Source organism: Malurus melanocephalus, unplaced genomic scaffold (genome assembly GCF_030028575.1).
Source record: "Malurus melanocephalus ecotype Western Australia unplaced genomic scaffold, MMel_1.1 scaffold_134, whole genome shotgun sequence".
Classification (NCBI taxonomy): domain Eukaryota; kingdom Metazoa; phylum Chordata; class Aves; order Passeriformes; family Maluridae; genus Malurus; species Malurus melanocephalus.
Genome location: NW_026623366.1, coordinates 1243262 through 1270587, shown reverse-complemented (window position 1 = coordinate 1270587; position 27326 = coordinate 1243262). Strand labels below are relative to the sequence as shown.

The 27326-nt window shown below is 39.8% G+C and overlaps 1 protein-coding gene across 1 annotated transcript; it reads left to right on the top strand.

Annotated features, from left to right (window-relative positions):
* The first annotated feature begins 22461 nt into the window (after positions 1-22461).
* On the top strand, positions 22462-27034 carry MMP7 (matrix metallopeptidase 7). The gene is made up of 6 exons (XM_057370841.1): positions 22462-22810; positions 23339-23562; positions 23669-23817; positions 25455-25580; positions 26136-26297; positions 26838-27034. The coding sequence occupies exons 1-6, from the start codon at positions 22694-22696 to the stop codon at positions 26858-26860; spliced, it is 801 nt and encodes a 266-aa protein (XP_057226824.1). The 5' UTR covers positions 22462-22693; the 3' UTR covers positions 26861-27034.
* Positions 27035-27326: the final 292 nt, after the last annotated feature.

Genomic DNA, 27326 nt, shown 5'->3' with positions numbered 1-27326 from the left:
AGGGTTTCGTTCTGAAAGCAAATGTGAAATTTGAGGAAGCCATAAAGGGTGCCAAACCCAGCAAATCCCTCCWGATACACACCTCTTTATACCTGCACTCTCAAGTAGAGGAGTGTTCTTTCTTAGACGTGGGTTCTGCAAATGCTCATATCCAGGGAAAGCACGTTTCCTTGGAGCAGTCTTGCTGTTTTCCCTGAAAGTACTTCAGTGTGCAAAGGCAAACAAGCACAAAGAAATGTGAAGAACATAGACATTCTTTTAAACACTTTCTTAATGATTCCTTTGTTTATGGCACTGTAAATCTCATACATASCCCCTGGAGTTGAAATAAAACAGGTGGAAGTGACCAAAAGAACAAAATCCACCATAAGAAAGAAAAAGACCTAAAATARACATAAATATCAAATTCAACAGATATAGCTTCTTCTCATCCACCATATATCCTCTGCACAACACCTCAGGCTGCAAATATAACACTGCTTATTTAACGATAGCATGACAGACACCCCCTGACCTTTTGGCTGCTGTGCAAAGTCAGCAGGAAATGTGACATYAAGTAATCTTTTTCTCTTTTCTTAATACATCTCATCAGGAATCAAATCTATCTTGCATTAAAATCCTGGCCCCACTGAAAATCTCCAACAAAACTGACACTAAGATACGAATATCTTAGTTGATGTGATTCAAGGCCTCCATGACAGCCAGGGACAGCCACTGTTTTAAAATATAAGGCAAAAAATGTAAATAATAGGCCCTGCCCTGGAAAATAGCTTCAGTGTTTGGACAAATATGTTCAAGATTTCATTTATTTTTACTTCACTTAGAAATGATCAATCCAAGTCTGCAGTAAGATTAACCTTGGTTATGTTAGTCTGGGAGAAAAAATGCTGTATTCTTCAGAAATGGTTGCATTCTGAAAGCAGAGAGAAGAACAAATTTTGTAATTACAGCAGAAAGAGGACTTTTTGACTCATTTTTAACTGTAATGAGGAAGAAAAAGCAATCTCTAGTTGAACATGCTTTATAGAAGTGGTTTCCTTCTCCTGCCTTGAACTTGCCCCTGAAGCCAGAATCCTGCAGCCAGAAGAAGGCTACAGGATGCCTCTTCAGYRCKAAGTAATGTGCACTTGCATCTGATGAAGGTCATTGAGAAGTTTCTCTGATCTTCCTATAGTTCTATKACTTTCACCAGCCACTGAAGGTTTTCAAATTCATCCGTTTCCAAAACAGACAAAAGGAAAAGGATGTAGCCTTATTTCTTCTTATCTGAGACTTTAAATAAACAGATGTAATCTGCCTGTTGTTTGAATCGTAAACAACTGTCTAAGAGTGACCTTCAGCATGCTGTATTGAGAAACTTACAGAGCCTATAACATAATAAGGTGCTTTTTTTTTCTTACTGCAAGGATTCTGCCATGCCTTCTATAATCCCTGTAGAATAGAAATTATCAAGCAATACAAAAGTTTCCAAAATGCCCTGTTAGAGGGAAAAAAAAAAGGTGATTGTAATAAAACACATCATTTAAGTATTCCATGTGTGCTTTCCTCCACTACCAGCAAATAATCAAAACTGTAAAAATTCAAATCTTAGGTCAATTTAAAATTTTGATTACTGCTGTTAATTTTCCTTTCCATRGAAAAATGTTTTACCCACAACAGAATGTTGCACCTGAAGATATGCCTTCTCTTTTACTTCATTGCCTACTAGCAATGTCAATATTTAGGCWATCAGAACAGGCAGATAAAGAGGATGGAAAATATGAAAACAAATATCTCTTTAAGAAGCCTGTGGCTAGTGTGTCAATTTCTAAACAATTCGTAGGAAGAGAAAGAGAGAAGRAATGGATGGTAAGTTTTGACATGGAAGAAGTTGATGTGAGACAGAATAAGGTTGGTGAAATGACGTCTGGCTGTAGCTTCTAGTGAAGGGGAATTGTATCAAAACCACCAGATGAGTACRTTTCAAACTCGCCTAGGCTAGAGRCACAAGGAAGAGTGGTTGCAAAGCYGCCCAATAGAAAAKGATCTGGRGGTATTGGTCAACAGCGACTTAACAGGAAGCAGCATGTGCCCAGGTGGCCAAGAAGGCCARTGGCATCCTGGCCTGGATCAGCMATGGTGTGGCCAGCAGGACCAGGGCAGTGACCGTCCCCCTGTACTCGGCRCTGGAGAGGCCACACCTCGAATCCTGTGYTCAGTTCTGGGCCCCTCAGTGCTGGAAAGACATTGAGGGGCTGGAGCGTGTCCAGAGAAGGGCAGCGGAGCTGGGGAAGGGTCTGGAGCACSAGTGCTGTGAGGAGCTATTCAYTCTCCACAGCTGCCTARTGGGMAGGGAGRGGTTGGTCTCTTCTCCCAGGTAACAAGCGATAGGATGTGAGGAAAWGGCCTCAAGTTGCAYCAAGGGARGTTTRGATATTAGGATGATTTTTTTTCACRGAAAGTATTGTGAATCATTGGAACATGCTGCTCAAGGTGGAGTCACCATGTAGATGTGATCCTTAGGGACATGGTTTAGTGATGATTAAACCTGGCAGCAGTGTCAGGTTAATGATTGTACTTCATGATCTTTTCTGACCTAAATGATTTAAAACAGGCAAGGAAGTCCCTAGAAAACAAGCAAGTTTTTTCTTTTACGAAAAGATAATATCATTATTAAACACTTTGCTCTCTCAAAGTGTTGCTTCACTAGTAGAAGCTGAAAGGTGTCACAATCTTGGAAAATGTTCTGAACTGAGGATCAGGAATAGGTAATATAAGCCCCATTATGAAAGAAGGCCCATGACTTAATATTTTCTACAGCTTGCTTCAGTTGACTGAAGCATTTTCTATTGCCTATTTTAGAGCAGGATAAATCATTTCCTAGTGGTGTTTGTCATCCTTTTCAACATAAAAACCACACGTGACCAGCTAATATTAGAGKTCTACCTTGCTCACGAGCTTGTAGACACTGATGTAGCAATCAGACAGGGAGAAGTTCCCCATTCAACTGATTCATACTCGTCTGCCCACTCATCTTCTGATGTATCTCCAAAAGGAARCAAAAAAARACCCRTGAGGGTTTGCAAATTTAACAGGCRTAAAGCTGAATGCCTGGTGGAGAATGTAGAGAAGAATTAAAATGTAATTTGAAGAATAAATATGGAGGAATACTACAGTAACCTAGAGGGACCACTGGGAAAACTTAAACATTCCAGAAATTTCTGAATTTTTATCTTGCAGGGATCTMAGACACTTCACATGAACAGCTAAACAAAGGTTCTAGGACAAGGTAATGATTATGAGCTGCTAGGAATAGAGTTGTGACATAAGCCACACAGGATCCAGGACAAACATTCAGTGTCTCATTTCACTGAATAGTATAAAGGGTGGGAAGAAAGAAACTTCCATGTTGTTTCRTAAGTAGGCTCAACAAAACAGAGAATGTAAAGATCAGTGACCCTGTAGATCTGAGAGGAGGTCATGGTAATTTGCCATAAATGAGAAATTACAGGTTTGAAGAGAATATTATAATTTTCAGTTCATTGAGAGGTATAGATTTTCATTATAATTTGCATTCCTAAATAGCTACTTGATTCTTTCTTTTTCTTAATGTAAACCAGTAAGTGCTCAAAGACTAATTGCTACTCGTTATGCAGAAGTTTACCCCATGCAAACAAGGATGCACATCTGAAGAGTAAAACTAACGATGTGATCTTTTCGTCCCAGAATCAGAAAACACAAAAGTATCTCTCTTCATTGCCTGTGAGTTCAGCAAAGTCCTTATCAGACACTGCACATAATTACTGCATCTTTGAACACAAAACCCAACATAATTGGATCCCTGTGTTATGCAAAAGTTTCACTGCCCTGGCAGGAAGCACAGCGCATGCACTGTGAGCAGGTGTGACAAATCACACTTGACAAACTCAGATTAGTCAAAGTAAACAGTTTTGAGGCAAACATAGTTTGCAACTAAGTCTTCAATAAGCAGTGAAGAATGAGTGTATTCATTACCAATCTAATGGTCAAGCCTAAGTACACTGCAGGTCTGTACAGAGATCGTTTCCATAACAAGGTCATTTAGAACTCCCTATTCTCATGTTTGTGTAACTCTTGTCAAATCTAGAGTTCAGGAACTGGGCTGGAAAATTTGATTTGAGAATGTGAARGGATTCACAGTGGGAAATTCAACCYAGAAATCTATTCTTTCAACTAAAGAAGGCTGGCATCCTTACTAAATGCTGGTTAACTTARGAAGTCCTGGGACTTCTCAGGAGGGAACAGGGTTTTGCATGATTATGTCCTAATTGGAGGAAGTGCTTGTTTCACTGTTTCATGTAACACAGCTGCACATCTATTGAATTTTCTGGRCTGGATTTTAATGAACAACTCTTTGGCATGTAATTTCTTTTTTGTTTCCTCCTAGCTAAGCTTTTAGGAAGAGTAGAAGATGAAAGGTTTGTTWTTCTTCTTCCACTATATTTCAATTTAAACCCACTAAATTGATGTGTCCTAATTTCTATAAATTACATCCTCCTGGATACAATCCAGAAAGTAGGGAATAAGATTGTTCTGGGTCTACTGAGTAGAGGAACATTAAAACAAAAACATTTGTTTACTATGACACACATTCATCCAAAGTAAGTATACCCAGTACAAATGGCCAATGCAAATATTGCAAAAGAAATTTGCTGTAGATGAGAAAGAGTGTCAGTAAATCCGATACACCAACTGCAGAGAGTACAAGTTATAGCTTGTCTACAACCCATACAYTGACTGTCCAGGTACAACCTAAAATTGCCCTTTTGTGTCATGTTAGTCTTGCATTTACTGTCCTTCCTATTGGTTTAAGACAGTGCCAGAGGTACATCCTGTTAAAGCACAGGGATGASCCCGAGGTGTTAAGCATTCAAGCCATGTTTTGACGCAGCCTCTTAATGTTTTGGCATTCATCTTATCTCATTTCAAGGACAAGGAACTGGTTATACAAACTTCAATTTCCCGGTCAAAATACCCGTTGTCCCAATCAGATCCTTCAAAAAAAAATGTGCTCCTTCCTTTTCAAGAAGGTACACAATAAAGAACATAAAGAACATATTTGAAGGTACATCTTTATTCCAAGAAAAATATCCAAATGCCCAAGAATYAAATCCTACAAATATTTACAGTCGGGGTAGCTGCATTAGTAGTGAGATTACCAGATGAGGTGATCAGCACAAGGTGTTAGGAGCAGTGCATCTCACYTAAAGTCTCTCAGTAACAGAAATTTGTATTTGGACATCAGATTACAAATAAACTGGTTTGCTTCAATACTCAAAACTCCTGGTGTTTTAGTAAAATGAAATATTTTGTTTTACCTGAAATGCTTTATTTGTTTCTTTTAAAACTTTAGGTATTGTAGCTTTGGAATATCATAGGTAGCAGAAAATCATTTTATCTCAAAGCTGCAAAACAAAGGAAATTATTCCCAAAATATGTGGGAAGGGCTGAAATCATCTAATGAATTGGAGCTGAGCTCACAAGCTGTTCTATGCAACATGAAAGTGCATTATTTTAAGAAATGACTCATTTCCCTGGAAAAGCTCAGCCCATTCTATTTCTGACACCGTTTGAAGTGTGTTAGCAAAATGCCCCCTCCTCAGTTTCTGCGCTGCAGGTGCATTTGCACAAGGTGTATCCACAAATCAACTGTCATTGGTGACAAGAGACAAAGCAGGAATCAGACTGGACAGAAGCAACATTTGGAGAGAGTTATCACCAGTTATGTACAAGCATGGTTTTCATCAGCCCTTAAGTACAACAATTTTCTTCCTAAAATATTTGATCCATCTATTATTATATTGCATCTCCATAAGAATCTTGGGCTCAGGAGGGGACTCGAGCTTATACAAAATATAAGTAAGCATAAATCATCTACAGGAAGATTGAATCACATCCATAGCTCCAGAGAAAGACAGTGGGGGAAGATGGTTGTGAGAAGGAAGTTCTGTCAGGAGATACAAAGCAAATTCAGTTTTCCTCTTTTTGTTAAACTCTGGACTGTATTTTTGATTAGATGATCTTCAAGGCCCCTTCCAACCTAGATCACTCTATGATACTGTAAGTACTTGGGAAGTAGAATTTTCTCTTAATGACTGGCTTCTGTACCAACCTTGAGACTGGGCCCTGCCAGTTCCCTCCTGTCCTTGCAGTGTCCTTCCTCCAACGCTCATTCTGAACAACATCTCACATCCAAAAATGGTATTGTGTTTTCCAACAGGCCTGAGATAAGGGTTGGAGTGACAAATGTATGGTCTGGGGATGAGGTGTCCTCTGTTCCCCAGCCTCTGCTGACAGCAGTTTCATTCATGGTGCTTTCCTCACCACTAATCCAGCAACGATAATGGAAAATAGAAGTAACTAAAAATACATTTGCTTCTGAGTTTGCATTTGCATTTTTTGCCTAAAATACCATCATTCTTAGGTTTTCCTTCAGAGGCTAGACATATTGCCTCTTGTTTTGACTATCTGGTTCCTGTCATGAACAACCTCTGAACTTGCTGTTTTCAAACAGAAAAGTCTGTTGAAGTTTTACCGATAGTTCTTCAGGGAGAGTTAAGAGCTATGCTCAATGTGTCAGAAGGATTATCAAATAAATGCAAACTTTTTTTGGGGTTCATATCCCCGCATAATTAGATCTTCAGAAAGTCACAAAGATAAACAGTCTCATAGTGGAATTCCTGATGAGAAGACACAGCAGTTTTCTCCCTCCTTTTGGTTTCGTATGAATGTGACAACTTGCTCTGTGTCATCTTTACACATCACCTGCAGAGCTAACACTGGCCCTATTGCTCTAGAGTTGTAGAAAGGTGTCCTCTTCTGGTAATACCTGGCATGCTTCAGTCTGATGAAAATTTAGTTTAGTAAGTACAAATTCTAGAAATAAAAAATCTATTCAACAAATTTGGTATCCTCTCTGTCTTCTGCACTTCCAGTGTGATTACTGTAGTCATATTCACATAACCACACATCTTTCGAAATTTCAAAGAAATATTTACTAACACCTGGCCAAAACATGCTTGCACATTACATAATAGAAGTGAGAAAGAAAAGAATAACCATGGTGTCCCAGTGAGCACTGCACAGTGTGTGTCTRTCAGCAGTGCCACACTGTGATGCCATCACTGTGCTGCTATACCCAGGACAGCTCTCTGCGTGGGCCTCTCTCATTCCCCAGTGCATTCCTTATCCCTGAGCTATTTTCTTGGGAATCAATCTGAACATCACTTCCTGGTCCTGCATTGCAAAAACACATGCTCCCTTTATCATTTAATATTTGAATGTGTGTTTTGACCCTCAAAAGTGCTGCTCAGAAGAGAGATGGTGATGCTCTAAGAGTATCTCTGTTYACCTTGTCATTCTGAAAGCACAATATGATGACATTACTCCAAACATCCATAAAGTGACACARACATTTTTCCAGAACWGAACAATAAAATACYACATTAGGTGATGYTATYTKAGAACACTCTGTTTTATGGTCACTRCAAAACAGGTGCAGGTTTTCAAAGTGTGGGACCAAACACCATTATTTTTTTGCCTATTAACAGATKGTAACCTTTTCTTTATTATATGGGTAGACTCGGAGCAGTAGTCTACATCTCTGTTGCCTTGACTTTAGATTGCAATGCACCATTACCTTCACCAATAAATTCATATTAAAAGGTAAAAAACAAATGTTGTGTTATTCTGTTTAAACAATAACTAAAGGCAGATTACAKTATCTCTTCAGGATGTGATGAACACTTGTAGCTTCCTTAGGTCTGCAGACAATTTCCCTCAGACAAAGGGAAATTCCAGCGTCAACTGTCATCTGCAATCAGATGTACTTAGTACCTTTTTTGTGAGGCTATAATCAAAGCACAGCTTCCTAAACTGGAGAATAAAATATTTGTATCTGAATATAGATATATTTTAACTTTCCTTAATAGGTAATGACACAGATACATCAGGAAGAGGTCACAAAAAGCCAAAAGGAATTCTAAGGAACTCAAGGAATGTGATACCCCTGCACTCCTTGTAACTGCACTTAAAGTGAGGACACCAATATCAAAATAACAGTTTCTAAAGGTGTCTGATTTTCCTGTATTGGTGGTTTGTTTTTGTTGTTCAGTTGTTTAGTTTTTGGGGTTTTGTTTTGGTTTTGGTTTTGTTTTGTTGGGGTTTTTCTTTTGTATATCAGCTGTCAAAAAGAGGGTTTTCTTCTTAGACCAGTGCTGAGAATCTTCCTGCTCTGTCACCTTCTCATGCAAGCACTGGTGAGGAAGGACAGCTTGTTTTGSTCTTAGCACATACAGGGGATTTGAAAGTAAGTAAAGTTAACAGGGAAGAAAAATACAAGKATTATTATCCTCTAGGTTCAAATTACACTTGCTTCTGGTTGAGCCCAGTACAAGAGCTGCCAGCTAAAATCCAATATGCATTTTACCACARCAACAAAAGAACCTTTTCTTTCTATTTTGTGGATGTCCTGCTGGGCTAGCACATGCATAAGGATGTGAAGGAGAGGAAACAGGAGATTATCCTCACTGAGATGAAGAGGAACTTTGGACAACAGACTGCATCCCACAAGTTCAGTCATCTACCTCCTACCAGTAAAACCTTTCTGATTGTTTCCATGAGCCGTGGATCCCATCCAGAATGATGAAGTGGCAAACCAGGAAGCKTGAAAATCCAAAACCACTTGTGTGCAGCAGCGAACCAACCTGTCAGTCAGCAGGTAGATCCACATTGACCTTTAGTCAAAACTGGGGGTTTTCCCCCAAGGATCTCATACTGTGGTACGTGCCAAAGGGTTGAAGAACAATCAGTTCAAAAGAATCCTTTTAGGAAGAGTTTTTACCGCTTGCTTCTATTTTTTGTTCCAGTGGAGAGCAGGTATATTTGCCTGGCAGGTTTCGGGTTGCCGCACATTTTCCCAGCATTTGTCATTCATTAGCCACTCTCAGTTCTCCATCCACAGTACTGCTGCACCTAAAAAAACCTATACATTTCTTTTGTATCATCTACCATTGAAATATATTCCTCTGTTAAACCTTTTTCCATATTTGCATCTCGATTTTAGGCCAAATTTGATTTTCTCCAAGGAAATGAAGGGCCAGTACCTTGAGAAACAGCTGTCAAAAACATAACAGAATCCAAGGACAAAAGTTAAACAATCCCTTTTCTTTGTGCTGTGAAGAAATTAAAAATAGATTAGCAAAACCATRCTTTCTGGTCTAAAAATCCTAAAATACCTGTGTTTGGTTTACTACAATATATCACTGAATGCAAAAATTGTTCTCATGTCAAAACAATGCTTCTTACAAAACTAAACTATACTTTCAAATCTGATCTTAATCCTAATGCATTTTTTCCTTTCTTTAGKACATGATCTGTTCAGTGGATTAACTCCTGAATTGACCATTCCCTTAGGCATACTAACAAAATAGAAATTTTTCAGCTCAGAGGAATTCTGCCCTTTCTGCTGTGCCCTTAGGCCATAATACAGGTCTCCTATGGCAAGCTGCACTGAAAAGCTCCCCATGTGTATGGTTAAACTTCTCTCTTCCTCTGGAATGCATCATAGCACAATAGCATTTATTCTAATCTAAAATTGGATTAATAATTTGTCAAGGTCTGGGGAAAATATAATATTTACAGGTAAATGTAATATGCGAATGTCCTTTAAGAATATTAGTCCTCATTTAAGAAAAAAAAATAGTAAGAGTCCATTTGTCTAGTGAAAACAAACTTACATGTCCTCTGAAAAATTAGCTCAAGAAGAGCACCTTTCACTGCATACCATTCTGGAAAAAAAAAGTGTTTTGGCACATATATAACATATTGAACAAAAATCTATAATGTAGAATAATGAATAATTTATATACAGCTGGTTTTGCTCCAGCAAGAAATAAAAAATCCTGCTGTTATGACTGCTTGCACAGTGACATTACTAAAAACTTTCAGATTAAGTTCAYGCTCCTCTTGACAATATTACTTTCCTCTGTTTCTTCTACCCCCCCTCCCTCCCCCTTTAAGTGAGAATATTTACTATATATTGTTGGGAAGGAACTGTTCAATAAACTGTTGATAAGCAATGTGCCACCTCTACAAGYTAGATCTGAAATAATAAATCATAAATTCCTGTTCTGCATTTGGTGGAATTGTCTTTGGCTTACAAAAAGTTGGGTGAGCTCTGGCCTATTCTTTTCAATTTTTAAGGCAAATGAGTGGATTTTCATTCCTGTTTCAAAGCTTTTCACACCTCTGGGATCTCACTCTTCAGGTTGTCTCATCATCAACACTCTCGGTGAGCCTCCAGCATTTCAGGACTCCTTCTAATGCTGCAGGGATGCTCCCTGTCATGAATGAAGGATACAAATGATATTAAGATCCCTTCAATGATTACCTAGTAAGTAATACCAGGGGAATAGTTACAGACTGCTTATTTGAATCAACTTTTTCCGTGAGATTTTGATCCAGTTCTCTCAGGCAAAAATATAGACATTTTAATTGTTCTGTTGAAATTCACAAAACGTTCAAAGAAATACAGTAAGTTTTCTCTGGGATTAGCAGAAAATGCAGGCTTTGAAARAGGAGTTGGTTGGCAAATGTGATGTTGAGTGAAAGGGAAAGGTGTAAAAAAATGCAGTACTTTATTTATACATACACTCCACTTGCATACACCACCTGGCTCCGTCAGCCAGCTGTCCACAGCCCCTGTAAATTACTTCTATTGAACTTGGAATAAAAGAAACCTGGTTGTTCTACAATGGCTTTAGTGTCTTAAAACTGCAAGCAGAGTTTGCTAAGGCCACTAACAAGCTGCAGTCACAGCTACAGAACACAGGGAAGGAAAAGCAGATGTTCCTCAGCCATTTACGTTGACATCATTTGGTTTGTGGTCCCRAAAATCAATGCTGGCCATGGTCCAGCACACATTATTTCCTTAACCTCAACAATGTTCACAGTCTTACATAACTCATAGGAACTATGAGCAMGTAAAAGTCAATTAAGGTTTGGTTGGGGTTTTTCTAGATTTCATACACCTTTCTTTGTGACTCTCAGGAACATACATACAATTACAAATAGGAAAAAATCCTGCCTGGATGTTAGTGTCCAGAGTCATSAAAAGGATGCTGTCAGCCTATAACTGTTGATCTGGATACTGAGCCCTCCTTTAAGTGCACACTGTAACTTTGAACACCTGTGTATTTCGCCCAATTCCTTATTCAGGATGCTGCCACCCTCTTGTACTGCAAGAAAATAAAACTTACAAAGCACATTTGGCCAAGCAAGATAGTACCTGAAAAATCATTCATTTTCTTTTGCACCTCAGGCCTAAAATTCAGACACTGTAATTCTGGTTATCTTACTTCTGTTGGCCTTAAACCCAATCAGGATATGAAGCTCCTGGTCTCCAGAGAGAATGGTAGACAAATGAGTGGGGTATTTTAACCTGCTTTTCTTACAAGTAGCCTCATCAAGCAATCTGCTGCAACCTCAGCTATCCTGGTGTTAGAGCATTTGCCACACCTGCTAAGCTGAATCTATTCACAGCAGACACTTCCTTCCCCTTTGCCAGTAGGACCCATATAATTGTGGGGTGATATCATGTCTTTCTTCAACCCTCTTTTCTCTAGATCTAGCAAACCCATTATCTTGATCATTTCTACAGAAGTTATGTTTAAAACAACATCCCTGTGGCTCAGCTCTCTTGCCCCTTCAGTGGGTTCCTGCCTTTCTAGACATATTGTTCATAAAATTATATGTGAAACTCTCCTCAGAGAGTACCAGCACCTCTTGGGACAGAACAATGATATCATTTGTTTCACTTCCAGGATAATGTTTGCCTTTTTCAAAGGAGAAAAACACCCTTTTTACTCCCATTCATCTTGTGATCATCTATTAACCAGTTACTCATTATGCCTGGTGATGTSCAATATTTAACCACAATCACAACACATGATCTAAATTCCTTTTTAAACTGCACTGTTTGTCTGCATCTTGGAGGTCAAAGGATAGGTTTCCAGCTAAAATGTATATCAGTGTCTGATTTAAAGTGCACCTGCAGATTCTTCAAGGCTTCACTGTTTCTACCYATGATACTTGTACTTCACAGGAAATTATTCATTAAAAAATTCTCTGCTTGATTTTGATTCAGAACTCTAGTATTTTAAATAATTCTTATAGGCTTTTTTTGTTTATGTCTGTGAATCCTTACACCTTATATTAATTTTTTACCATTATGTATTGACTGCAAGGAACTGGTATGTCCTTGCATATTTACTCCAAATGGGGATGYAATAGCCAATATCTTACTAGGCAAAGCCTCAACAAAACATTGATTTTAGCATCCCTTGAGTTATCCTGTCAAAGATGCTGATAACAAAACTTAGTGCTCTTCTCCATATAGAAGATTAGGCTGGGGTACTCAAGTTCATCGAGGTCCCATCACTTTGAATGACTCTAACACAAACCATTCAAATTTTTAATAATAGCTAGGTCTTGTTTTGTTTGGGTCTGACAGCACAGATAGGTCAGATAGTAACCCACATGCTCATTTTGAGAATTTTCTGTAGGTCTCACAACAGGACTTTAGCATTGYATCAGAGCAGTATTTAGATTTAAATACAGAACACCAAACTAAGACAAAGCGCTGAGGGAGGGAATGAGTGGTGCTACATGGGCTTCTTATCAATCTCATTACTCACTTCTTTAAATAAAGCTGTGTGCTTCTGCTGATAGATGTTTGTCCATGCAAATTCCCTCATGCAGGGCTCCCATGGGTGGTATCTTTTGCTTGCTCCTGAGCATAGTGGTTAATCATTTCTCTGGGCCAAACATCGCCCCTCTGGACCTGGACTTGCTAAGCTTTAACAAAACCAACTATGAATTCTGCTAATCTTCTTTGAGTATTTGAAGACTTCCAGGGATCTCCTTTGGTCAAGTCAGCAGAAGAGAGCAGAGAAACTCTCTACAGAGAGGTGTTCACGTTTTCCACAGCTGACAGCTCACAGGAGCAGTCTTCACCTACTGCGATGATGCCTTTTGGAGGCTCAGGTCTGGAGAAGCAATTCTGTCAGCTCAGCACTGTGTGCTCTCCAGTGAGAAGTGGTGGCACTCAGTCCCTACCCCTTCTCCAGCTCCCTGCAGAGTCTTCTCCACCTTGTGGACATCTGCCAAACCATTCCTGGGATGGGGACCGTGCCTGTGGTCTGATCATCAGTAACCGAGGAACGCTGGGGTTGAGCTTGTACAGGATCATGCAGTGGCCACRGGGGAAGCAAACATTGCCAGGGTTTATCACACCTGTGAGCTTTTGCCAGCCTCTGTTTCAAGGCCACATAGCTACATTTCATGTGCACCATGTCAATCGATTTGCAAAAATCACATCTCTCATTCATTGTTGSTTTGTGATCTCTTCCTTCACTGTGCAGAGTTCAAAGGGTTTRCTCACCCTACCAAACTCCCACGTGCCTCACATGACTCCAGCAGCTCTTTTTAATGATATATTTGCTGTGGTGGCTTTTTTTCTCTCTCTACAGTAACCATAGGTTTATTTATGGCTATAATATTGGATTTAATAATACTTGATCTTTTCAAACACCTCAGAAACTCTAAAGTGGATGATTATATAGTATGTTTTCCACTTCCATGATTGCACTTTGAAAGGCAATTGAGTCCACCCTCATCTTCAGCTATCTGCAGCTGTGATGCCTGGACCCGTGAAAGCTGAAAGGCTAAGACAAGAGAGTGGAGGAGGAAGAAAACAACCTAAAACTGGAAGAAATCAGATTGCTGTTGTTGCGCTTTAAATCAAGTGATTAGTAGGGTGAGAATCAAAAAAAAACGCCCCCTAGAATACCTTTGGTAGGGAAAGGGTTGCTGATACACTGTGCTGCCTGGAGAATACAAGGCTGAAGTCACAAGAGAGGRTTCAGTGTGCTGAATAGATCTGATGCAGCCTTGAGCTGAATGCACTGTGCTATGGCAGGGGATGGTGTATACTACCAGTTAATAAAGAAGTAGTTTGATTAATCCTCTGTGCTTGATGCCAGTTGTCCTGCTCAAGGGAGGCACAGGAGCACTGCCACAAGGCTCTGGGGATTTTTGAAAAAAAGTGGCATGCAGAAAGGCCAAATGTGGTAGTATTTTACATATAGTTTGTATATATTTGTGTAGATTTGTACATATTTTTAGCCCATGCTTTCTTTCCTGTCTTTTACTGCAGTCTCTCTGCTACTTATAAAATTCTCGCATGACGTTTTTGTCAGAACATCACCAGCTTCAATTAACAGCAACAATTAATAGTTGTTTTATTTTCTGATTTCATACCAACTATCTGCTATTGCAGTAGCCTCTTCTTTCAATCCCACAGGGATATACATATTCTATAGTCATTAAAAGTTAATGTAACTTCTATTGGGTTTTTCACGCATTTGGAAAGATATCTGGCTGTTGGGAAGATTCTGAAATCTGTGAAACAGCTGATTGAAGTCCTAGTTCACACCAGACTGCCTCCAARTACATCACAGCCTGCAGTTTTTGCTGACCTAGCCCAGCTAAGCTCTATGAACTGCATGTCCATCCTCACCTACTCTGCAGCACAGTAGTGATGTTATAACTGTGTCCTGCTTGTAAGGTAAACATAATTCAAGAATAAGGAGTTATAAATATTCAGACTGTTGTATTAAAGAAGAAATTAAACAAAGAATCCTAGAAAAAMACACCTGTTTTGGTCCTGCCTTACCACAAGACCACAGCTATGCTCCCTGTGGACCTAGAGCAGATAAGTGGTTTTGAAGGCTCTCAGACTCTTGCTCTACAAACCCACAGGCTTTTTCTAACTATCAAGTTTTCTTGTTCATTGATTTGAGAGCACCTTTAGCTGTCTGATAGCTAGTCACTRACCTTAGTCTGAAAGTTCTCCCATTCATGGCAGTGAAATGAAAACTGTATTTTATCTTTTTTGGTAATGTTCAAAAGATGCCAGTGCCAGCAGTGTACACTTATTTAGTACAGATGAAATAACCAACCACTCAGTGAAGATGAAATAACCAACAGATGAAATAACCAACCACTGCTCCCCGCTCCGTGAAGCTACTCTGCACTGTAATTGTCTGACAGTGGCTGGAAAACTGCTGAGAAAGATAAACACTTATGTTCAAGTGGGATAACTTCGCTGCTCACTGAGGAAGTGGGAATAGCTTCCTGATCTCTGCAAGGATGCTTTATATACCATGATAGCTCAACCAAGTGCAGCCTTCACACAGTTCAATTGCTAAGTCAGTAAAGTTGGATGAGGTATCCTCATGTCACACATTGTTCCATTCATAGCATTAAAATCTCCCCATTTCACTTACTCTGATGTATATAGAACCCTTACTGATAGAACATCTTTCTACATTCTTCCATTGCCCTTGGCTTGCAAGTTAGAGTTCTGCTATATAAAATTACATGGTATGAACATATATGAACTCTATTAGAAAAAATAAGTAAATAATCATGTCTTCTAATCTCATATGTTTCTCTTCAGTTTAAGTTCATATTACAAGACAAAGTTTCAAAGAAATAAGACACATATAAATTAATAAAATTAGCATGTAGAAAAAAAATCATGGAAAATGTCTTACTACAACMGAGCCAAATTCYCTAGAGTTAAAAAAATTATTATAARCTATAGAACAAGCTAATAGAAAATATATCATAAGCTGATAGCTGTAACTATCAGGTCCAACAGAAAAAACTGTCTAATAAAACCAGCTGATCAAACATTAATCCAAATTTGCATCTCAAAAGTCCCTAGTACAAGCATGTAAACTTKGCTTTCATGCAACGATGACCACAGATTTGACTTGTTGGTTATCTATAGAGTTGTTTTATGATCAGCTGCAGTTTTTGATTGGTCACCTATGATTTAGGGGTTTTTTGAAGCCCTGGGGCAGGTATGATAAACCATGACACAACTCCCTAGAAGCCCACTCCTGCTATTGTAATTAATGCAACTGCCCTCAGTGTTTTACATCAAATGTCCTGAGAGAAACCAGAACAGTAAGAAGTTTTTATTTCTTCACAGGGAACTATGATAATAAGGCAAGGAATTAAGTCTTTTAATTCTTCTTATCCTGGTGTCACCAAGAGCCTGATGCAAGGGCTCTTTAAAGATGTGGTGCTATTGTCTATATCAAGTGGTTAAAAAATCACCTTTGCTTTACAAAAACATTCACATCACTGAAGTTATTATGTTATTTTCCAGGRTTTGGGAAGCTGTCATAATCCTCAGTGCAACAGGATCAACAACTAATTCAGGCTAAAGTCCTGCTCTCACCTGGGCAGAGACCACATTCTCAAAGCAACATTGCTGGTTTTGCTGTACACAAGAGGTGAATTTCCACTAACTGTGAGCTACAGAAAAATGGCTGTATTGCAATTGTGTAAACATACTGGCTTTGCTTTTTTTTTTTCCTCCTTGTCATGGTACAGTCTGTTGTTAGTGTGATGGAGTCAAACTCCTTCTATGCTCTGCAGAGCAATAATTGACAACCACCTCCAGAAATTAATTTTAACTCTTCCTGCAGAGGTGTAGCTTATTTTCAGGGGAAAAAAAAAAATAAAAAAATACCTCCCCACACCCCCCAGCAAAAAAAGGCAAGTAGGCTCTTTTCCTCCTTCCATAACAATTTAAACTCACATTGTGTTAAAATGGAAACTTGATTTACAGTAAACTTTCAGGACACAGCTTGAGGACTKGAGTGACTCTTCCTTCAATGCCCAATCTCCTGGTGTTACACATTAATGTAATGGATAATGAAGGATTAATATATACAAAAGCCTATTGTTCTTGATCTGTGATCAGCCACAGTCACCTGGCAGTGAAAATTGCCTCTGGAGAAAATGTAATGATGTCAATTAGATTTTAAAGGGCCAGGGTGCTGGGTGTGCCTCCAGAAGTGTTCCACTCCAGACCAGGTGCGTGTTCCCAGCCTCAGAACCATCTGCACTTGCTTCAATTGAGTTCACACCAGGAACAGCTGGGCATGAGCCAGCTGTGTCCCTTTCAGATGGTGCTGAGCATTCYACTGAGGATGCTGAGCCTGCTGGACCACACCTGAGCAGGTCTGGGACATCCCCCTCCCACAGGGGCTCCCAGGCCTCARCACTCATTCCACCCTCTGAAGCCACTTAACCCCTTAGTTCAGAYACAGACTTTGGTTCGAGAGTTACTCAAATGGGGTTTGGTTAAGCAACCACTCAGACTTGAAGGCAGCTACACGAAAAACCTTTCTGAAGTCAGCAAGGCTTCCTTGTGACTCACTCCTCATCATTCCAATGCTAACAGCCCTTATTTGGTTGTGTACTTTTTTAATGGTTGGGTTGCTTTTTTATGGTGTCAAAGTCAAATTCCACCATGTTGGAAAACTGGGGGTAACTTGCTTTGTGGGACACAAAGGRTGCACCTCTGCTCAAGGAAGGAAAKRTTTGGTGAAAGAAAACCTCTGCRGTATAACCAGGTTCACCAACGAAGTGATGTCACAGTCTTTTTACTCAGTTACTGGAAACCATAGAAGGTGATAGAAAAGGAGCTGTCCCACACCTGSAGTATCTGCCTGATCAGCAAACAGCTTCCAGACATGAATCAGTGCTAGGAATCAGAGATCATTTGAATAGAGACAATAATATGATCAAACCTGACAACTTCCAGGGGAGAAAGATGGTGTACAATTTTTTTTTTATTTGTGTTCACATACATCTGGTTTCTGTCTTTTGCAATCCTTCTGGCTGAATCTCAGCTTCTGGCTGAATCTCACACATGAGGTAAATCAAGCTTCTGCACTGGCCTTGTATTGACTACATTTAAATTGAATCTCACACTTTCTGTACCAGAGCATRAAGCCATGGAGTTAGTCTTTAATTCCTCTGAAATCACTTTGWTGTATGTCAGTTTCCAATGAGGTCTTGTATCAACACTTTGGTATTTCAGGGCTGTTTAATTTTTGTGTAGAAATAGGATTTTTACAAATCAGACTAAAGGCAAAATTTTGGTAGATGCAATTTATACTCTCAGCACTTTTTCCAAAGACCTATACAAGTCCATGAGGCTCAGCACAGGTCAAGTGCTGCYGTGTCTGTCCTGTCTTTCAAACCTTGGTCTCCATAATCACCTGAGCCCAAACTCACCACGCTGTCTCAGCATGAACAGACCCTTGCAGATCATCAGGATCAGTCATTCAGACRTTGGCTGTTCCCTTTGGGTTCCAGTCAGTGCTTGCAGATCGAGYCCACCATGCCTGCCATGCTGCAGCAGCTTYTCTGCYTGTCCTTGCAGCACYAYTTCACGATCAGTCTGCTTTAGGAGKAACTCTGCTGCTCATTTAYAGAGTTTTGCTGCAGGATTACAGAGGTTGCCTTAGTCTAAATGCTAAGTTAGGGCTTTCCTGCATGAGGTGACATGGTTTTGCCAAGTCAAGATGTCTGCAATGCTCTAGATTATACCTTGTTTCAATCATTTAAAGTCCGTGCTGAGAGAGACATACAAGTGGATGTGGACTGCCAGCTGCAAAAAGTGGATTCACAAATGAAAGCTGACCATGGGAGGTTATGTAACTTTACCTACCCAGCAAAGTTTCGAATCACTCTGCAGTAAAAGGCAGCTGACTGACTTCTGGCCCTCTTCCCTTCCCCGAGTCCTCTGCGTTGCTTCTGGAGGACAGAAASCCTCCATACAACTAAAAGTTGTGACTTCAATTTAAATTTAATAAAGTCAATTATTATATAGACATTTTTGAGAGATCCACATGTGTCTGTTAGTGGGAGGAAAGAGAGACTCCTTATCACTGACTAAAGGAATAGACAAATTGAAGAACTGAGGGTGTCTGAAGGTCACGCAGGTATGTAATATTTACAGGAAAGCCGTTTCCCTTGTGGTTTATTGCTCAAGATCATTATTGTAAAARCTTATCTCCGTATTTGCATCTTTTCCCCACCCGATGTCCCAATTAAACTGTTGTAAATACAAAGTAATYAGAGAAACAAAGCAAAGCAATTCTAGACACTGTGAGAAGATGGTAAATCCACAAGTTGAGATGTGTTAAGTTTGATTGCTTAATTGTTAGTGACAYAGATGTGCTAGTTGTCATCACTTTGTGCTGAATCTGAACACTTAATCCTTTCCTCGGGCCTTTCCTCCCCTAAAGCAGTGGGATCTTGCTAAGAAATACCTCAATGCAGCTTGATCCAGCCAAACAAGAGGGAAGAACTGGTTTGTCTTTCTCCTGAGACAAGCTGACGCATTGCTGAGGGGCCCTGGCAGGACTCTGGTGCCCAGGCAGGAATGATTTTTGCAGGGKTTTACCCTCACACAGCCTGCAAAAGTGATCCCTAGGTGAAGGTACTCCTCTGAAGAGAGCCCCCTCAGGGGTAAAACCTATGGAAATGGACTGCAGAAACCAGGAAGGTTCTGAATCAGATTGTGCCTCTCTGGACTTAGCCTCAGAGAGTGCAATGCAAAAAAACCCCATTTTACTCTGCAAAAATATGTGCCGTGTTTGAATTTTATTTTTAGTTAGTCAAATTGAATAAGCACATAACAGAACAAAACAAATCATGTGTCCTGCAGATCCTAAGAAAACAGGTCTATCCTGTTTGGTAGGGCTTTAAATACAATATTGCATAACTCACAAGTGACCCAAACAAAACTATTCTCTGGAATTTTTAGTCATTCTTTTTTGCCTGGTATCCACCAGAAAACAGCCACCAGCTAATCACCCGTACAGCCAATTATTCACTCCCCACGAACAGTGGGAGAGATTAGGAAGTGCAGACAGTTTAACAAGTGAAAGGACTGGGGTGGAGGTGGCAGGAAGGTTTGCACAGGCTCACCATCTGCTGCAGAAGATTGATGTCCAGACAGTCTCTAGGCAATAACTTCCTTAGAAGAAAACCCTCACCTCACATCCTTCTTCTGCTAGCCCAGTTTTATTGCTGAGCATGACATTACATCATATGGAATATCCCTTTGAAGAATCCAGGTGATTTATCCTGGCTGTGTGCCTCCCCAGCTTCTTTCCCACCCAGCCTCTTCCATACACTGTGAGAKCAAAGTGTGAGCAGAGAAAGTCTTCACATTGTGGAAATATTTCACTGATACCCAAAGCATGGGGATGTTATCAACAACTGGTTAAGCCATAAATYCAAATGCAGGACCATACAGACTATRAATACATWTATTCTGTTCCAGACAGATCCATAACATACACAAAGATATTCATAAAGTTGAGCAACTCTCAACTTGCAGGGACTATGTTGTCTGCATTCAGAATGAGCAGAATTCAGCAGAGCCTTCTGTCCAAGTCAAATGACCAAGACAGAGTGATCATTCACTACTGAATCATTCAGTTCTACTTCACTTTTTCATCCTAGTCATGCCCAAAGGAAGGTCTGGTATTATTTTTCACAGATATACTTTTTCTCTAGAACTCAAAAGATCTGGCATCTGTCAGTGAGTTCCACATAGAACATAGGTCCTTGAAGCATCCCTGGTCACAGCAGGGTTGCTCTCCTCAAAAACATCACCGTGAACACTTTTCCATGGCAATGTTGTCAGTCTTCTAAATAGAATTTACATCATGGCATACTTTTATCTTCACCATGCAGCTACAGCAAATTCTGTTAATAAATGCCTCTACAGTGTTTCTTCTGATCTCCTCGAATTTTGTCTGCAAAGGCCATCAGCTCCAACACAGGCTGACTATGAGTTACATGATTAGGATTTTTGTACAAGAAATTATTTTTCCTAACCCATAATGTTTTTTATCATTCATGACCAAGACAAAGAAATAAAGTCTAAAAAATTCACACAGCTAAATCTAGAGTATCTGCTCCTTTTTGATAGTGATCTTATTAGAATTAGGTTGATTCATCTGATTTTGATCCCAAAGAAATTAAAATTTTTTCACTGATTTTTTTTCATTTCAATTCAAGCCTAATGTTCTTCAAAATCTTTTCTCTTTTTCAGAAAAAGAAGGAAAAAAAAAGACCACAGTTGGCTTCAAGCAGAAAACAAAATACAGGATAATGTTTGTCCTTTCTCATCAGGATCTTGTGTTTAAACTCTCCTTTTTAGTTTTGCTCTTGGACCAGTTAAAGACATGTGCAAGTTGCTCAACAGCCCATCAGCTCTGAAGCTTTCAGATTCCTCTCACGACTGTGAGGAAATAACCAGACCCASACACTGGAGTCATGGAGTTCAAAGTGGTTTGAACACATCCTCATCTCCTGCCACCCAGACCTGGTCCAGACCCAGCTTTACTACCACAGTCAGACATAAGGGCAGCTGTTGAGGAAGAAAAAGATGAATCTGCTCCTAGCAGTTAAATACTTGAATTTTTTTCCATCAAATTAAAATTTGGACATGGATRGATTTCTTGTAAGTCTACAAAAATGTACAGAAGCAATCATACGTCAGGAAGTGGGCTGTTTTCAATACTAGGTGGCAGCAATAATCCTTTAGCCATTGTTCCAGACATTGCTGTATCCAATTGTCCTCTCCTGCATAATTCAGCATTGTTTYGGGGTTGATCACCTTTCTCCAATATTAAATTCTTTCTCATCATATCAGTCAGAAGTACATTGGATRTAAGTTAATAACCCACATACCCTTCCTTACACGTTCAGCTATACCCATAAGGGTTCTCCCAGCATGAGAAATATCAATGTTCTTCTCCCATTTATGCACCTTTCCTTTCAGATTAGAGGAAAAATGATYACAAAACTGCACACTGAAACAAAAATCATAAACCAGCTTGTGGACTGGTGTTTMCAGGCCTGAAAAACTAACTGGTGGAATCTAGTGTGCTGAAGCTGAGACTGGTGGGGGTATCAGGGGCCAGGGAGGTTATGGCTCCTTCATGTACCTCGGTCAGATTGCTCTGGTACAGCTGGAGGTCTGATACCTCCACATGTGCAAGGGTAAGCCCCTCTCTGCAAGGGTAAGCCCCCCTCTTTTCCCTGAGAGTTTTCWCTTACTCTTACATGTTCCATATCTAGTTCTTGAATGTGAAGAGACTTTTCTGCAAGGACATCTCAATTGGTGGGAAAAGGACAAAGGTGTCTCGTTGGCTCCTAGTTCCAGAGGACACTTTTAGAGATCTGTCTTCAGATCTCTGTAAAAACTGCAGAAACCTCCTAAAGTTTAGTGAGTGGGCACTGCTGTTCATGCTCCCTCRGTAAGGACAGCAGTTTCAGTGAGACAGTGCTCGCATCCATCTCCTCTCTGCCTCTCCATCSACTGATACAGGCAGGCAGCCAAAGGGCTGTTGCAAAATACCTTTGTGTATAAGGAACATGGGAAAAGCTGGGYATGAAGTGATTACACAGTAACTGTACCGATAAAGTTACAGAAAGTGAACTTCCCTATGACCCTGTGGTTTCACTACTGGAATAATATGAAAAGAGCGAGACAAAGCTGGCTGCTAGCTGTGACGTGACATCAACAGGGAAGTTACAGGACAGATTTGTTTAACATGCTTTCATTTACTTCTTAGAGCAGTGATGACATGACATTAACACCAAAAAGTGAGTCACATATGTAATTGCTGCTGGGAGCTGTCGGGATCTATATAAGGGATTTTAGCTGTGGTCTTGGGAGACAGAAGCTCAAACCCTTCCTGCTGCAGCAAGTCTCCTTGGYGAGATGGGCACCCTGCACTACCTCCTGCTTTGTGCTGCCATCTTCCTACCTGAGACTTCTGCTCTTCCAGTACCGCTGAGACCAGAATCATGGACCAGCATAGACCTTGAGAAAGTAAAGGTAAGTTATCAGAGGGGAAACATAACTCCATTATGAATAATCTGATTTCTCATTCAGCCTCTACTTCCTTTCCAATCTGTTTATATTAACCTTATCTTGCATTACCACAACAGTTTTTGCAGACATGACATAAAACAGYTAAAATTTGCTGACTAGCTTAGACATCCTAAGACTAACTTAAAAAAGAGACCAAGTTCCAACTGGTGAATAAAGGGGAGCATGTAATTTTTAAAAAAATCTTAATAATTTTATGTGTACTGTGTGGAAGGCTGTAGATTTTAATGCTGAGTTAATTGTGGCAAATTAAAAGAATTTCTTATTTAGAATCTTTCATTGCTGTTATAATTCTTTCTATATATGCTGATCTATACTACAGAGAGAGCACAATTTGGTAAATTGAAATGGGAAAGAAAGACACAACTAAAACCAGACATGACTGCAGGATGGTGATTCAACCAAATGTAAAATGCAATTACCAAAACATCACAGATATATGYATTAATTTTAATTTTCCTTCTCTTCTTCCAGGGATATCTTGATAAATTCTTCCCAATTCTTGCAAAAGCACAAAACCTAAGCATAGAAGAGAGGATTAAAGAAATGCAGAGGTTTTTCCAYCTGACTGTAACTGGAAAATTAAATGCAGAAACAGAAGAAATACTGAAACTTCCTAGATGTGGATTGCCTGATATAGCAGAATACCAAACATTTCCTGGAACTCCAARATGGAAAAAGACACATTTGACTTACAAGTGAGCGATGTTTTAGGTTTTATGGGGAAAGTGGTTGCTTTGTATTTAATTAAGTGTCTTTCCTTCACACCCTAAATGATATTAATCTGTTTTTCTTTGCTGCCAGGATTGCCAGCTATACATCTGATTTACCCAGAAGGAAAGTGGATGATGCAATTAAAAGGGCCTTGATGGTATGGAGTGATGTGACTCCACTGCACTTCCGAAGAGTCTTCTTGGGCCAGGCAGACATCGAGATTAGATTTGCACGTCGTGGTGAGAATGGCTGTTATTTTTAAAATATAATGGTCCATATCTTACTCAAAGCATGTATTTTTACAGCCATAGCTTTAAGAAAGAGCAAAGAGTTTGGAATGAAATCAAAGCCTGCATAAGTTTTATCTTCACTTTATCATGTCACCCAATTTGTATGTTATGATTCAGTTTTACTCATTGAAAGCTGTTAGAAAAATCTTTTCAGAGTCACAGCTGTGAAATGAAGGGAGAATTCAGCTGCAGAATGAGACACTTAAATTTAGATATTCAAGGCTCTTTTTCCCTTGATAAATAGCRCAAACTACTGGGACAAGCTCTGTAGAGCAAATCAGCAGGTTCTGAAGATCCAACATGCACAGGCTGGATTCAGGCAGGTCAAGGCAGGCTTACTTTGGTCTAGATCTAGTCTGGCTCCCAGACTAAACAGCCTTTGGCAGCTGGTTTGCGTTAGGTTTGGGCACAGAGAGTCCCTTCTGATTGATTTGCTTCTAGAAGGAATGCCATGTTGCCCCCCAAGATTGCACCATGCTGCAGGCCAAAGCTACGTGGGGAWGACCAGAAGGGTCACTTCAGAAGCCCATTTGTGATCCAGAATAATCTGTGGATGTAGCCATACCTTTAACTTGTGCCTGGCATCGAAAGTGACTCAGTTTAGACAAACTAAATGCCTACCTCAAGGTTATTTCACTTGTTCTCTAGACCCATTGATAATATCTACTMGAGGTCCTGTGACTGTAAGTGAAGATCAGACACCTGGCTTGCAAGCAGATGACAGCGTATGAGCACCAAAATGTCCAAAACCCATGTGTCACCAATGGGAAGAACATTATGTTGCCATAAGGAGGCGTCTTAATGTCCCAGTCAAAGTGAGAAACAATCCTACAAACTGGAATGGGTTTTAATCCCATGTCACACACCAGGATTAGGTCTCTTCTGCCTGTGTTAGTTGTGCCCTAAGGCCCAGCCACATTGTCTGGGGCAAAGGACAGAGTGGCATAAAGTTCCCAGCTACTCCTCAGTCAAGGCAGAGACTCATTATGAGGGAGGGGGAAATTTTCAGAGTTGGTATAATTCAGATGCAGCTCTTGCACTGGAGGTAGGAAACAGTAACATTCCACCTGTGCTACAAAAGAAGTAGGTAATGGACTGTACCACAAAGCTGGGGATAAATGAACTTATCTCTTCAGAAACATGGCTATCTATCCCAAATCACTGTCTCACACTAAAATTAATGCAAGTGAGAATGTCTACAACTAATACTGCCCAGAACTTTKCAGCATCAAAAACATTCAGATATCAACAACATCATCAAACATTAAGTATTTTTTTCTGAAATAATCCCTGATTGCTTCCTCAGAACCACATTTCTGACAAAAGCTCAGGAAAAGAATACTCAGCTCTTTCTGAAATCTACAGCAGCCTGAATTAACAAATACAGGATTTGAACTTAAGTCATGAACTTGGAGAGTATTTCCTAAGCCTTGCTTCTCATTTTCACAACYTTGTTGCCATTGTAGGATTTTTTTAAAGGATTGACAATCAACAAAACTAGCACAAACAAGCAACATGCTTCAATTTGCTGAATTTAAATGTGATAACTGACATCATCTGGTGACATTGATTTATTTTGAATGCAGAGCATGGTGATGGATATCCTTTTGATGGAAGAGGAAGCACGCTGGCTCATGCTTTTGCACCTGGAGCCGGGATTGGTGGAGATGCTCATTTTGATGATGATGAAAAATGGTCAGATGTTGATGAAGGTAAAGCTCACATGTATGTGAAAGGGAAAGGCAAATATTGTACATGTTGGCAGAACACTGCCACAGRAAGTGCTTTCAATAACTCTTCCTACTTCAGTGTTAACATTTCTGTTCTTTTCAACTACCTTTTTAAGTACTTGTGCTTCATTACCATYAACAGCTACATAATACCTGTCTTACCCATATTTTAAAGCACTTTTCACAGCCTAAACAATGACTGTGAGCCTCTGTTTTCTTCATAAATTATGAAAAGGTAAATTGACTTGCTTTGTAGGAGTTGGTAAAGTGGCAAACTGACTTTTATTGTAGGAATAAGGTTGACTAAAAGCAGAGTTGGAAAGAGACTCAGGACCTCTAGATGTATATGCAAGGAATCTGTAGTTTTTTTATAAAATATTACTGTTGTATGAGAAAGTTCAACAAYAATGGATCAAAGCCTGGGGTTTCATTCCAAGATGAATTGAAATATACAAATTCTCCTGCTATTTCAATTCATTGTATGTTAAAAAGAAATGCCATACCTTTAACATACGTTTCTGTGCTTCTGTGTTTCAGATATCAATTTGTTCCTTGTTGCTGCTCATGAATTTGGCCATTCTTTGGGACTTGCTCATTCAAATGTCCGTGGAGCTCTGATGTACCCTCTCTACTCATATGAGAACCCAGAAAAGTTCAGACTTCCAGCAGACGACAGGCGAGGAATTCAGAAGTTATACGGTAAACTCACGATGAAATCTAATTTTCAATAAAAAACCTACTGGGGTACAGGTCTCACTCTCCCTGCTCCCAAGGGCGTCATCACATTATCAAAAAGAAAGAAAATGAACAAGCTTGGGGAAAACACTGCTACATACTCTGTCCCACTCACTATGTATCCTCTGTATCACGTCCCCACTGTAACCAAGAGGTGACAAAGCAGCAGTGCCAGGCCTGGCACAGTGTCATTCCACACACCTGCACTCTACCAAGCAAATCCTGAGCCCCTTGCTCTGCAAATGAGCTGTTTCAGTGAGTGGGGCTTCTGGMAGGATATGAGAGGTACCATGCCAATCACCAAGTTTAGTGAAGGAAGAAACTCCTTAGCAGCAGCAAGGGAACATAACTAGAATTGACYCCATGGGGCAAAATTTGTCAGGTTTGCTTTTCTTTAGGCACCGCCTTTCTCAGGGTATGCTAGAGGAACACTAGGAATAAAACATGGAAGTCTGCATAGTCAATTTTCAGTAGAGTCTCTATGTTTTATCTTTCTTTTCACAGGGAAAAAGTCATCCAACTCTTGAAGAAAGTGCTTAAYGAAGACCAAATAATTCACATGTGATTGTTTTGGTGTTCCAAAACAATTTTAGTCCTCTGGCTAATTAAGATGGCAAACTCCTGGGCTGCACTTTCTCTCCCTGAATTTTTGTATCCATTTATTTGCACTTTACACAATTTCACTAAACAATAATAATAAAAAAAAGTAGTGTACTTGTTTTCTGATGTTTTCTTTTCTTTTCTGGCATTTCACCAGGGGATTAAATTACTTCTGTATGYATGATAGACAGTTAGACAAACATCATTTTAAATAGATTTATCAGTACCTAAAGAGCCTGTGTACATTTACTGTTGTAAGAACAAACTCTGCCACTGCCTGGCTTTCAGCTGCCATGCATTTCCTGGCACAGCATTGCATCCTCAGAATCAGTGTGCTTCCCGTATGGCTCACACATAGAGGAGTTCCCACAGTGCTTCCTTGAGAACGGGCTG